General features: G+C 40.6%; 1 protein-coding gene across 2 annotated transcripts; it reads left to right on the top strand.

The window, feature by feature from the left end:
* The first annotated feature begins 3,955 nt into the window (after nt 1-3,955).
* On the top strand, nt 3,956-13,087 carry LOC106587839 (BTB/POZ domain-containing protein 1). 2 transcript variants are annotated; one of them, XM_014176492.2, is made up of 8 exons: nt 3,956-4,533; nt 5,234-5,390; nt 6,265-6,370; nt 8,732-8,929; nt 9,370-9,499; nt 10,259-10,346; nt 10,756-10,902; nt 11,342-13,087. In XM_014176492.2, the coding sequence occupies exons 1-8, from the start codon at nt 4,115-4,117 to the stop codon at nt 11,498-11,500; spliced, it is 1,404 nt and encodes a 467-aa protein (XP_014031967.1). In that variant the 5' UTR covers nt 3,956-4,114; the 3' UTR covers nt 11,501-13,087. The 2 variants fall into 2 exon arrangements, with proteins under 2 accessions (XP_014031967.1, XP_014031966.1); XM_014176491.2 differs by having other exon boundaries at nt 9,307-9,499.
* The last annotated feature ends 1,619 nt before the right edge of the window (nt 13,088-14,706 follow it).

Below are 14,706 nucleotides of genomic sequence, written 5' to 3'. Positions count from 1 at the left end.
GCGTGGCACAAATCATGTTTCATTGACAGCATGGCCAATGTTGAATGTTTATCATTTTAAACTTGGAAAAGAGCCTCTTAATCCCAGATTTGGGACCACACAGCCACTCCACTGAATAGCAGGCTAGTGATTTCTTTGCAATGCTTGCAGTTAACGTTAGCCACTGTCACTGATTCCTTCCAAACCTCTCATTGTTGAATTTGCGATTTCCAACTTGTTTATGTCCAATGGCTGATAAGCACTGACAGAGACCATCCTAGAGACATTAACAACACTCAGGGGTGTCCTATTTACTTGTTATGTTTCCCTGTTAAAGGAAATGATGTACGCCTACCACGCTCCACCTTGGTCTCCTCATTCAAACGACGAGCTTAACAATGTACTTTGACGTGAAGCGGTCAAATTAGCGCTCTATTTTCGTTTTTGACCTTTAATCCCAGAAAAATGGCCTTAACTTCAAAAAGGCTTTACGGCTAAAGCACACCATGCGATTATGTTAGGTCAGCGCCTAGCCACAAAAACCATACAACCATTTTCCAACCAAGGAGAGGTGTCACAAAAGTCAGAAATAGCGTTAAAATGAATCACTTACCTTTGATGATCTTCATCTGATGGCACTCCCAGGTCTCCATGTTAGACAATAAATGTTTGTTTTGTTCAATAAAGTTCATCTTTATGTCCAAATACCTCCTTTTTGTTCGTGCGTTTAGTCCAGTAATCCAAATGCACAAATCGCGGGCACAAAGTCTAGATGAAAACTCAAAAAGGTTCCATTTGAGTTTGTAGAAACATGTCAAACGATGTTTCTAATCAATCCTTAGGGTGTTTTTATCATAAATATTCAATAATGTTTCAACCGGACAACATTGTTTTCATTAGAAAGGAAAGGGAACGGAGCTCACGCTCACGGCCACGCTCGTGACTAAACTAAAGGCTTTCAGCTGAGCCACTACTTTGACTGGTCTTATCGCTCCCCTTTCACAATAGAAGCCTGAAACAACTTCTAAAGACTGTTGACATCTAGTGGAAGCCTTAGGAAGTGCAATCTGATCCCACAGACACTGAATATTCGATAGGCATTCATTTGAAAACTACAATCCTCAGAATTCCCACTTCCTGGTTGGATTTTTCTCAGGTTTTTGCCTACCATATGAGTTCTGTTATACTCACAGACATTATTTTAACATTTTTGGAAACTTTAGAGTGTTTTCTATCCAAATCTACTAATTATATGCATATTCTAGCTTCTGGGCCTGAGTAACAGGCAGTTTACCCTGGGCACGCTTTTCATCCAAACTTCCCAATGCTGCCCCCTATCCCTAAAGAGTTAAAAGAGGTGTGTTTTCTGTTGTCCCTTTGCAGAAGCTTGAATTGGTTACCATGTGCGGTTGTTTCCTGAGTGAGTTTGCGAGATATATTGTTTGTTGTTTTTCAAGTGTACTGTGATCCTGCGGCTACCGTTTCTCAGTAAAGTAATATGTTTATCCTTAACCCCTGATCCCTCGTCTGGTTTCTTCTCTGCACCTGGGTCCAACCTCACCACGTCACACAAAGATCAGTGGTTCCCAACCAGGGGTATTAGGACCCCTGGTCCTGGCAGAGCAAAATTCAGTTGTTGGTAGAGTAACTGAAAAAGGTTGGAAACCACTGAGCAAAGTGATGATGAACTATAAGGCCATCTTGAATTTAGGCTATTTAAATGCCATAGGCCTACTCTATGTAGTACAATATAAATCCATCAGACAACATTTTTCCATGTCCTACAATGTTTTTAAAACTTTTATTTAATCAGGAGAGCCCAATTGAGACCAGTGACTCATTTGCAATGGTGCCCTGAGGACAAAATATCCATCAACACAACTTAAAAAATAAAAAAATGAACTACAAGACAGATATAAATACATGACATTAGGTTATTACAACAACTTATAATAGTCAATTGAAACAATCGCACACTTCAGTGAACTCATTTAACAACAGACTTTTAAACTGCCCTATTGGTAGCAGGGAATCCAACAGCAGTGGAATTTGTTTTGTAAGTTATTCCATAACTGTGGTACGTTCAAATTAAAGGCAGATTTACCAAACTTTGCGGAGACAAGTGGGACCTCGAGTTGCAAATGGATTTGGTATCTCATAATTTTATATTTCAACAGGGAAGTGAGGTATGTTGGAAGCTTATGAAGCAGAGCTTTGTGAACAAGAAGGGAGTAATGAAGTGATGTACGGGATTTTAGTGAGGTCTAGATGACCTTCTGATAAAGGATGGAGTGATGAGTATTAAAACTGTCACCTGTAATAAAGTGAAGGGCGTTATGGTAGACGGCATCCAAAGGTTTAAGACTAAGAGTATTGGCTGCTGCAATCAGGTAAATGGTGTCACCATAATCAAGAACTGTCAGGAAAGTTGACTGTATAATCTGCTTCCTGCTGTTCATGGAGAGGCAAGATCTATTTCTAAAAAAGAAGCCCACTTTAAATCTTAGCTTTTAACTAACCTCAGTATGCTTTAAAACGTTAAATCTTTATCAATCCATTTTTCAGTGAATTAGAGAACAACATATATTTAGTTTTGCCTGCATTAAGTTCAAGTTTTAAATCAACAAGGGCTTTCTGTAATGCAACAAAATCAGATCGCAGCTCTGGTCAACAGTCGGTGCAATGGCATACATAACCATATCGTCTGCATACAGATGAATATTACAGGATTTAATACATAGACCAATATTATTTATATAAACATTAAAAAGAACAGGTCCCAATACCGACCCCTGCTGTTCACCTTTCGTAATATTGAGAAAATGAGACTTGACACCATCACAAAGCACACATTGTGTACTGTCTGTCAGATCGCTCTTAAACCATTTGAAATACTTATTGTCCAGGCCCATTTCTGACAGTTTTTGAATGAGTAGGGAATGTCAACGGTGTTGAATGCCTTAGAAAGGTCTATAAATCAGGCAGCACAATGCTTTTTATGATCTAGGCAATCCCATAATCTAAAACAAGCATAGTAGCTGAAACAGTTCTATGTCCAGCTCTAAAACCAGACTAGTGCATATTTAGAATAGAGTGAGATGTTAAAAAAAATGTGTAGCTGGGAGTTGGTCAGGGATTCTAGTACCTTGGCTAGGCAAGATAACTTGGAGATTGGCGGTAATTAGCATAAGGATCTCCGCCTTTATGTATTAATCTATATATATGAGAGAGAGAGAGAGGGAGAGAGAGAGAGAGATGAATATTACATGAATATATATATATATATTTGTTCAGATTTTTCAGGGGGAGCTGCAACACCCTCAGCAACCCTACTTCTCTCGACTATGGACAGAGAGCTGTAATAAGAAGGGGTCAAGTGAATCAGCCCCTGTGGATGTATTTTACATCGATCTTTAGCAAGTCACTTAGTACATCACAGACATCAAATGGTTGAAATGAAAATAAACTATATGAGTCTGTTAGAGCATATTCTTTACAATCGGTTAATGTGACTAAAGGACTACCTCTTTCAGAGACTATCCTTTCAAGCAGGTGACCAGCTGAAGCCTAACGCTTATTAAAAGCACTACAAATTTACATTTTGTCTAGTATGGGACCAGAGGCTGTCAAAACCCGCGGGGGCAAGGAGGGGGTGGAGCTTTGTTTCAAAGATTTGACAATTCTCCAGAAGTTAGCTGGAAAGTATTAACTAAAAAAAGGACTATATAAACTATTCAAGAATGCTTGGCTTGTTGCAAAGCAGTTTTGCTCTGCCGCATTCGGATTGTGTGGAAATGATCAACTGTGTGTTGTCGTGTTTCGTGTCTAGTGTCTAATATGCATGGTGCAGACAGATTTGTGGTAATTCCAAAATAAAGGTATTCAGCGATGCTGTCTGCTTGACGTGACAGCATAAAACAGTGCCACCTAATGGGTTAAAAGAAAACAACAAGAAGGATTCACAGGAAGAGACGTAAACCGCGGAAGTGTGCGTCATTCCTGGAGAGCGAGAAAGAAAGCAGTAACAAACACTGGCCCATTCGTCTGTGAAAAATTCGCAATAAAACGCAAATATGCGTCATTGATATTTTCCACGGTTATCAATCGTAAAAGCCAGTAAGGACAACGTTACGAAATGGCGACTGGGGGTGGTGGCATCGGCCCACCGTCCAATCTTGAAGGACGAGCATCCAATTTCGCCCATTCTGGAGCGGGAAGAAATGCTGGAGTGGCCTCGAATATGCCAGTCCCCGTGGTCGCAGCACCAATCTCACCCCCGTCGGGTGGCCTTCACCGGGAGCCTATGTACAACTGGCAGGCCACGAAGAGCTCAGTAAAAGAGCGCTTCGCGTTTCTCTTCAATAACGAACTGCTCAGTGACGTTAGGTTTATTGTCGGTAAAGGTAGACAGGCGCAGAGGATACCAGCGCATAAATTCGTCCTAGCTGCTGGTAGTGCAGTATTTGACGCCATGTTCAACGGGGGAATGGCCACCACCTCGGCCGAGATAGAGTTACCTGATGTGGAACCTGCAGCCTTCCTAGCCTTGCTAAGGTAACATCTATTGACCAATGCACTGCATTGCGATATAATATATTTATAGAGAGGTGTTGTTACCCTAGTACGTTAGTTATATTGTTGCCCTTATATTATGAGTTGCATTTGCTGTATGATAATATTAATGTATTATTAACACATTAGAGGCTGCTGCCTATAGACACAGACTAGAAATCACTGGCCACTTTAAGGAATGGAACACTAGTTACTTTAATAATGTTTACATATCTGGCATTTCTCATCTCATATGTATATACAGTATTCTATACTATTTATTCTACTGTATCTTAGTCCGTTCTGCTCTGTCATCGCTCATCCATATGTATATAGTCTTAATTGATTCCTACTTAGATTTGCGTGTATTGGGTATATGTTGTGTAATTTGTTAGATATTACTGCGCTGTTGGAGCTAGAAGCTCAAGCGTTTTGTGACACCTGCTATAACATCTGCTAATTACGTGTATGTTACCAATCAAATTTGATTTGATGTGAGTTGATGGAACTGATATCAAACAAGGCTCCTGCTGAGCTATTCCTAATGACCTCTTCTTAAAAAAAATCTTCTATATGCAATGTCAAGCCTTTGTTTTAGAAGACAGACATTTTGGTATTCTGGAAGCCTGTCCCTCCCACCTTCTTTGACCACTTAGTGTGTGTGTGTGTGTGTGTGTGTGTGTGTGTGTGTGCGCGCTTGCAGGTTCCTGTACTCTGACGAGGTCCACATAGGACCAGAGACGGTGATGACCACTCTGTACACGGCGAAGAAATATGCCGTCCCTGCTCTAGAGACTCAGTGTGTGGAGTTCCTTACCAAACACCTCAGGGCAGACAACGCATTCATGTTACTCACTCAGGTATGTAGGGCTGGTAATATAACTCCTATTGCATATACTATTCTACGTAATACTACTACTCACTCAGGTATATAGGGCTGGTAATATAACTCCTATTGCATATACTATTCTACCTAATACTACTACTCACTCAGGTAGTATATAGAACTGGTAGCATTAGCTATAATACTACTACTCATTCAGGTAGTATATAGAACTGGTAGCATTAACTATAATACTACTACTCACTCAGGTAGTATATAGAACTGGTAGCATTAACTATAATACTACTACTCATTCAGGTAGTATATAGAACTGGTAGCATTAGCTATAATACTACTACTCATTCAGGTAGTATATAGAACTGGTAGCATTAGCTATAATACTACTACTCACTCAGGTAGTATATAGAACTGGTAGCATTAGCTATAATACATAAAACCCTCATGTGGGTTCTAGAGAATATGCCAGCTCTTCACTAAATACAATAGACTACTGTAGTGCATCACATAGAAAGAATAGCCAGGATGGCATCTCTGCCAATTCCTCTTGGGTAACAATTCAGAACAGGGTATACAAAAACTAAGGCATGACTGAAGATAATCCACTGGCCTAGATGATTTAGGTAGTACTACAGAATAACTCGCTTAAACACAGGTCACATCCCACACTGCCCATGTCCACTGTCCAAAGTTTTTTAAAAGTGTAAGGTATATTCAAGAGTTCTCGTTTCCTGTTTTTGTTCTGTTTAGCGAGCAACTTTGATCCTAGAACGTTCTATATCAAGTTATGCCTTTATCAAATCAAGTGGAAATTCCCGGGGTGGTGCTTGAACAGACAACTTCCCCATGTGTCTCATGCTGATGTGTCATCTTTCTGCTCATTCTTTCTGCAGGCCAGACTATTCGATGAGCCGCAGCTTGCCAGCCTCTGTTTGGAAACAATAGACAAAAGCACCGGTGATGCCATAAACGCAGAAGGATTCACTGACATTGACCTAGGTATGCATCAGTATGGCTTATTATTCACACAGGAACATATCCCAATGATATACAGTGGATGATTTGGGTAACCGATGAGGGTTAACCATCATGCGTGCTTCTGATGTAGTCAACTGGGTGGGAAGAACATAATTCCTTCCAGGACAACAGGAGGGGTCAGCAAATTAATTCAACTCCTGAGCAAACATTCCATAACTGCAGGTGGTAGTAGCTACGTCACCCACCGTGGCTTTATACCTGTTAAGACCAACACACTCAGCACAGTATGTGGTGCTATGCACCTTTTCACTTTATTTATGAACCGCCAATAGACTTATGGTGTTGTTAAAAAGAAAAATGCTATTGCAACCTCTTTGCAATAAGGAATTGAGACCAAAAGCTCAAGGGAAGTTTCAAGTGTTTAATACCAAGGATACAGTCAGCTGAGTGCATACATTTAGAAAGCTCACAACACATTTTATACTCTTCCCTTGTAGGTGTCACCTCCCCAGCTATACATTTTCTGACCCCAATGAGTTTCCCTCTGGCTCCCCTGTGGAATGTCCATGGTCCTCTTTGTTTAGCCAGATGTCAGAATCACACCCCGTCCATCTTCTGTTCTGGGCCTGGCCCTGCTCATTAGGTCATGGTTTCTAAATGAGCATCCACACAGTTTCATGACCTAAACTCCATTAACCTCTTGGGGCTAGGTGGGACGCTAGCGTGCCACCCGTGGTGCACTCCATCAACAGCAGGTGCATTTCAAGAGCGGCAAATTTGAATCCAAATAAATGTCAAAATTCAAATTTTTCAAAAATACAACTATGTTACACCATTTGAAAGATAAACATCTCCTTAATCTAACCACGTTTTACGATTTCAAAAAGGTTTTACGGCGAAAGCATAAATTTAGAGTATGTTAGGACAGTACATTTACAAGAGTTGTGTGTAATGTTTTGTCAAGTCAAAGACAGGGTCACCAAAACCATAAAACCAGCTAAAATGATACACTAACCTTTTACAATCTCCATCAGATGACACTCCTAGGACATTATGTTAGACAATGCATGCATTTTTAGTTCTATCAAGTTCATATTTATATACAAAAACAGCGTTTTACTATGGCATTGATGTTGAGGAAATCGTTTCCCTCCAATAACCGGCAGTCAAGTCAGCGTCACAAATTAAATAATTAAAATTAGAAAACATTGGTAAAATATTATATTGTCATTTAAAGAATTATAGATTTACATCTTTTGAACGCAATCAACTTGCCAGATTTAAAAATAACCTTACTGGGAAATCACACTTTGCAATAATCTGAGCACTGTGCCCAGAAAAATACGCGTTGCGATACAGACTAGACGTCATGTTGGGGAGATCTAAAATCGAAAATACTATGTAAATAATCCATTACCTTTGATTCTCTTCATCAGATGTCACTTCCAGGTATCACAGGTCCATAACGAATGTAGTTTTGTTCAAAAAAGCTCATCATTTATGTCCAAAAATCTCCGTCTCGTTAGCACATGATGTAAGCCAGCCGGACTTCTCGTCATGAACGAGGGGAAAAATATATTTCCGTTCGTTCAAACATGTCAAACGTTGTATAGCATAAATCATTAGGGCCTTTTTTAACCAGAACATGAATAATATTCAAGGTGGACGAATGCATAGCCTTTTATAACGTATTGGAACGAGGGTACCCAACATGAAGTAGCGCCAGGTGTCTAATGGGACATCACCGTTCCATGGCTCTTGTTCGGTCAGATCTCCCTCCAGAAGACTCAAAACACTTTGTAAAGGCTGGTGACATCTAGTGGAAGCAATAGGAAGTGCCAGAATATTCCTAAACCCCTGTGTTTTTCAATGGGATAGGTTTAAACTCAATACAACACATCAGGTATCCACTTCCTGTCAGAAAATGTCTCAGGGTTTTGCCTGCCAAATGAGTTCTGTTATACTCACAGACACCATTCAAACAGTTTTGGAAACTTTAGAGTGTTTTCTATCCATATATAATAAGTATATGCATATTCTAGTTACTGGGTAGGATTAGTAACCAGATTAAATCGGGTACATTTTTTTTATCCAGACGTGCAAATGCTGCCCCCTAGACCCAACAGGTTAATACTCACAGTAATCATTCACTACACAGGATACAAACTACAGTTTAACTTGAAACATGTTACGTTTTAATACAATCCATCAGTATTTTATTAGGATCCCCATCATAGAGGTAGTAGAACAAATGGACTACTTTAAGTGTATGTTTGTTTCTGGGTGCATTCTGGAGGCAATTGAGTTTAACCTTTGACCCTAACCCCTTCCCTTTTTGTCATACTGTGTAGACTAGGCCTAACACTGAGCCTGTGTTTTTAGATACTCTGTGTGCTGTGCTGGAGAGAGACACCCTGGGGATTCGCGAAAACCGTCTATTTGGTGCGGTGGTGCGCTGGGCGGATGCCGAGTGTTACAGGCAACAGCTTCCCCTCACCTCTGAGAACAAACAGAAGGTTCTGGGCAAGGCCCTAACCCTCATCCGCTTCCCACTCATGACTGTGGAGGAGTTTGCTGCGGGTGGGCATCTCTCTGTCTGAGACATACACACAGAGACAGACGCACGTAAACAGAAAGACAAACACACACTATCTAAAGTTGTAGTTTAAAATGCTAAATAAGTTAGGACTCTGCTTTGTCAGATTTCACATATCCTAAATTATCACTTTTTAATACGAGTAAGCACTGCTTTTCATCAAGCTCAGTTTTGTAAAATGTAAATACTTGAACATACTTGTAACTTAGAATTCATATTGAACATATCGGTGTATAATCATTTTATAAATGTGTTTCTGCTGTCCAATGAACCCAGCCCTAGAAACCAGTTTGATATTAATTATTGTGCAACAGGGCCTTCCCAGTCTGAAACCAGTTTGATATTCTTTCTTGTGCAACAGGGCCTGCCCAGTCTGGAATATTGTTCGATCGGGAGGTGGTAAATCTGTTTTTACACTTTACAGTAAACCCCAAGCCGCGGGTAGACTACATTGACAGGCCGCGCTGCTGCCTCCGAGGAAAGGAGGGCAGCATTAGTAGGTTCCAGCAGGTTGAAAGTCGCTGGGGATACAGTGGCACCAGTGACAGGATCAGGTGAGACTGTGTACCTGCTTGTCTACACCGTGACAATGTCCTACCGGCCCCACACTATACAATTAGAATGACTAAAAGCCCTTGCACAGAAATGACTTTGTATTTGGCTCGTATTTGTTTTTTGGACATACAAATTATTCAGCCGGAAAAATATAAACTATTAATTCTAATTCAGATGATGGTGTGTCAAAAGCAGCCTCAGTACAACTCTGGTTTGTCCTTCAATAACCTATAAGCCTTTTTCTACAGACCTCGGTGGAGAGGAACACTTATGAGTGGCAGGTGACCTAGTGGTTAGAGCGTTGGGCCAGTAACAAAGGTTGCTGTTTCGAAACCCAGAGAAGACAAGGTTCTGTCGATGTGCCCTTGAGCATGGCACCTAACCCTAATTGCTCCTGTAAGTCGCTCTGGATAAGAGCGTCTGATGAATGACAAAATGTAAAAATAAGTCGGTTCAACACATTTTTGGAGGGGGTTTTCTTCTGGCAGAGCCATAAAAAAACGGCCACATCACTGTTTTACAGTGGTGGAACATTTGAATGCAAATCAACACCCCAAAAAAGTTTGAGATGGTTCTTCTGTTGCAACGTGTGCTGTTAAAGGAGTCAACCAGTTGAATTTGAACGATGGTCTTTCTCCAGCCTCATACCTCTTCACCACACCCCCATTGGTGGAGATTCTATTGCATGTGTTTTAATAAAGGCTGTGTTCGTTCCTTTGAGGTTTTTAAAAGTATCTTGTAATTTCCATCTCCTGTAGATTTAATGTAAATAGAAGAATATCAGTGGTGGGGTTCGGACTGTATGGCTCGATCCACGGACCTACGGACTATCAGGTTAATATTCAGGTAAGCATTTAATAATGATGAGCTAAGGATGTTATCAGCCTGGTAGCCAGACCAAATGTGTCCTGTTAGTGCTTCAGCCACACGATAACTTCTCCAATGTTCCTTACTGTGTATGAAGCACTAAGAGATCTGGTTACCAGGGTTGTGTCGAGTAGGGCACATGGTAACAAAACGTTTTGCAATGGAAAACCAAAATCCTGGGTTGTTATTAGACAAGTTCAGGTAGTACCTTTCTGTTTCAAAATGTTTTTTCCCGTTTGGTGCCAACTGAACACGATCCAGGCCATTATAGTGAATTTGTTCAGAAAACCTTTTAAAAAAAAAAAAAAATGTTGGTTACATATACATATTTTTTTAAGCTATAGTGCAAACAGTAATTGACAATAATTGTATCCATCATTTTTTTCAGATTATAGAGAGTGACAAAAGCCTAACGCTAGCAACAAACGACACGGGCTTCAGCTGTGACGGAACAGCCAACACGTTCAGAGTCATGTTCAAGGAGCCTGTGGAGATTTTACCCAACGTTAGCTACACCGCTTGTGCAACCTTAAAGGTACGCTCACCCCATAACGACATGAGACATGAGACTGACTACTCAAGTGCATGTTTACAAACAAATAGGCAATTGTGTTTTATTTTTCTGAGTTTGAACTTTGCCTCTGCTGCGAACAGCAGCATGTTTATTATAGACTTGAATCAATTGTTGTTATTGCAACTAGTTTTGGTCTGTATTCTACTAGATCATCAACCCTGTGTGTGACCACAGTTGAGACTTTGTAATGAACATTTTAATCGTCAGCTCATCTTAAAGGGATTGTTCACACAAAACAAAACTATAAACAAGTATTTTTATATTGTGTCTATTAGTCCACTGTTACAATTTAATGGGAATGTTTTATGTCAAGCTTTCAAAGTGGATCATTTCAGTACATAGCAAAAACGGAGTTTTGTGCATAAATTCTCCTTCCTAACAATCCACTTGTCTCCTGTAGGGCCCGGACTCTCACTACGGCACTAAAGGGTTAAAGAAAGTGAGCCAGGAGTCCGCCACGGGGACCAAGACCACCTTTTTCTTTTTCAGCTCTCCTGGGAACAACAACGGCACGTCAGTGGAGGACGGACAGATACCAGAGATCATCTACTACACCTAGACAACTCCTCACCACACCTGGGTCCTGTAGAAACTGGGGCGGTCCTACCCCAACTCGTCCATGAAACATTTTTGCATTTTTGCATTTTGGTTTCTGTTGCAGAACTTAAAAAAAAAAATGTTTTGCGTTGCTTGCACTATTAAACATGACTCCCTAGTAAACACGACTGGGTTGTGTTCAGTAGGCAAACTTGGAATGTTGCAGCTAGAAACGTCATGAATAGAGATGACGTGATGCCTCATTGCGGCATATTTTTTCTAGATAATGTATATCTATCGAAACGTTCCACAATGTTGTGCTCTGCTGAACAATGCCCTGGATCAGGTAGACACAATCTACCACACCTAAACATTGGGCCATGTTTTGTAGGCATAGAATGGAGGAAAGCGGAGTGCAACAGGGAGGTACTACCTGAGCTTGTCCAATAAGAAACGCTTCTTTTCTGTTACAAAATGTTTTGCTATGGTGTGCTCTAATGAGCACTGCCTATAAGGTTGGGTAAGCCTGAGAGTGGAATGGAATGGCGGACTTCAGGAAGGATTGTAGCCTGATCCCAGATCTGTTTGTGCTCTGGCTGAGTCCATTGCCGTTGTTGTCCAAGACGATTCCATAAGGAGTTGGCAAGAGGGCAGAAACAGACCGACACCCAGGCTAGAGGGATTGTGCCTTCTGCTGTTCAGGAGTGGATACAAAGACTTTTGGAAACCAAAAGGAGTGGAGTAGTGTAGGTCTAGTCTGCTGGTTTGTGAACTCGGATGTGTGCGAGACCAGTGGAGGCTGGTGGGAGGAACTATAGGAGGACAGGCTCATTGTAATGGCTGGAATGGAATAAATGGTAAGAAGTCAGATGTGGTTTCCATATGTTTGATACTGTTTAATTTATTCCATTCCAGCCATTGCAATGAGCCTGTCCTCCTATAGCTCTTCCCACCAGCCTCCACTGTGTGAGACATTTGACGTAATAGAACTGGAACTCTAAATGGACTGTTACATGCAGAGATGTATAATAAATAGGACTGTGGACTGGCTGGAATCCGGGTGATGGTAGACAATGACACAGTTGGAAATGTTTTATATTCTACTACTGGCTTTCTGTGGTCCGTACCTTCATCAGGGAATCACCCACTACAGTGCTGTTGTCTGGAGTGTATTCACTAGACACTGAAATGAGAAGGGACTACCTGAACTTGTCCGGAAAGAAACTCGTTTTCGTTGCAAAACGTTTAGCTATGGTGTGCACTTATGAATACACCCCATGTAGTGTAATATCGCAGAGTGCCCTTCACTGTTCGATCAATTTAATTTCGTAGTTTGAATGCTGACGTGGTAAACGTTCCACCGTTTTCGTGCATAACCTTCATTGATTATATTTGCAGGTGGGATTTTTCATGTGCAAATACAATCTTAACTAGTGACGTCAGAGTATTTGTGCGTATGTGAAAGTTTGCCAATGTACGTTACATGCTTTAATTTGTTTCCTTAGCATGTCATCTAAGAGTAAGACAAGATAATATTGTGACTGTTAATTGCTGAAACAAGTGGAAATGTATATTTTTATCTCTCGGCAATAAAGTATGTTGATACCAATGATGTATTTGTCTGATACCTTCTGAAATGATTCAGTGTAGTGTGTCATTAAAGCTACAGTCTGGGATCTGTGAAGCTGTTCAACAATACATCACAGATTTAATTCTCTCACAGATTTAATTCTCTCAAACACACCATAATCTGGGAAACTGTTCAATACGTCACAGATTTAATTCTCTCAAACACACCATAATCTGGGAAACTGTTCAATACGTCACAGATTTAATTCTCTCAAACACACCATAATCTGGGAAACTGTTCAATACGTCACAGATTTAATTCTCTCAAACACACCATAATCTGGGAAACTGTTCAATACGTCACAGATTTAATTCTCTCAAACACACCATAATCTGGGAAACTGTTCAATACGTCACAGATTTAATTCTCTCAAAAACACCTATAATCTGGGAAACTTCAACAATCCATCACAGATTTACAGTTTTTCTCCATTGGTTTGGCTCATTTCTTGAAACAGAAATTACATTCTCAAAACTACATGGACAAACCTCCAAACCACTTGGCAATTGTTCACAACAGAATTGAATTTCTCATTCATTTCATCAAATTGCAAATGTCTAAGTACATCTTCGCAAATGATTAAGTACATGTAGCCTACATTTAGCACAATTTCCAAGTGAATAGATCTTATCGATCTAAACTGATTGTTGATTCTCATTCTAATGGTTGTTCGCTCCAAAACGTGTCAGCGTCATTTCATTGTATAAGTCATCACATGCACAATAGTCTGTTCAATTGTCAAAATTAGTCAAGAACATAATACCATGAATACCATATATGAATCCCTTGGAACATTTGATAAATGTATTACAGCAATTGACAGTCAGGTGAAACTAGACTAACGAAGGAGGAGTTTCACACATCTCAGATGACCAATCAAACAGTATGTTTAGTTACCTGACAGGTGCTGTCCATGACTGTGAATGCTGCCAAACATGTATGTAAAGAGCTTGACCATGCAGGACCAGTACAATTTCTGAACATGGAGGCACCTGGCCAAGTAAATGAACAAGGGCAACTGCCTGCTCGAGGAAGAGGAAGAGGAAGAAGAAGAGGAGGAGGAGGAGTAAGGGTGCGTGGTGGTGGAATAGGGGGAAGAGGCCGAGGAGCACGAAGACACCATGCTGTCCCGGATGAAATTCGGGCCACAATTATAGACCATGTCATCAACCATGGCCTCACAATGGCGGAGGCAGGTCGCTGAGTGCAGCCTAATGTGCCTCGCTCAACAGTCTCCTCCATCATCCAAACCTTTCGAAGGGAAAACAGGTATGTAGTCAGTCAATGATGGAATTATATGTTGTATAGGACAGGACACTGCATAGAGCAAGAAATATATTTATTTACACATTTACCTATTCATTTAGTGTGTGTGTGTGTGTGTGTGTGTGTGTGTGTGTGTGTGTGTGTGTGTGTGTGTGTGTGTGTGTGTGTGTGTGTGTGTGTGTGTGTGTGTGTGTGTGATAGGCCTACAGTAATATCTTACCTCAATGGGATGTTATGATACTAAAAATTACAAGAAAAACATTGGAGAAAATAAACTATGGAATAGTTTATTTTCTACAGTATTGATGATACAGTTTACAGTAGTATTCCAG

The sequence above is a fragment of the Salmo salar genome, chromosome ssa26 (genome assembly GCF_905237065.1).
Source record: "Salmo salar chromosome ssa26, Ssal_v3.1, whole genome shotgun sequence".
NCBI lineage: Eukaryota > Metazoa > Chordata > Actinopteri > Salmoniformes > Salmonidae > Salmo > Salmo salar.
This window is presented reverse-complemented; position numbering and strand designations above follow the sequence as displayed.

What these genes read in the sequence shown, in the direction of transcription:
- LOC106587839 (XM_014176491.2), top strand. Translation starts at nt 4,115, where the DNA reads ATGGCGACTGGGGGTGGTGGCATCGGCCCACCGTCCAATCTTGAAGGA. An exon ending in GCCTTCCTAGCCTTGCTAAG is followed by an intron (nt 4,534 to 5,233) that starts GTAACATCTATT and finishes GCGCGCTTGCAG; the next exon opens with GTTCCTGTACTCTGACGAGG. An exon ending in CCGCTTGTGCAACCTTAAAG is followed by an intron (nt 10,903 to 11,341) that starts GTACGCTCACCC and finishes TGTCTCCTGTAG; the next exon opens with GGCCCGGACTCTCACTACGG.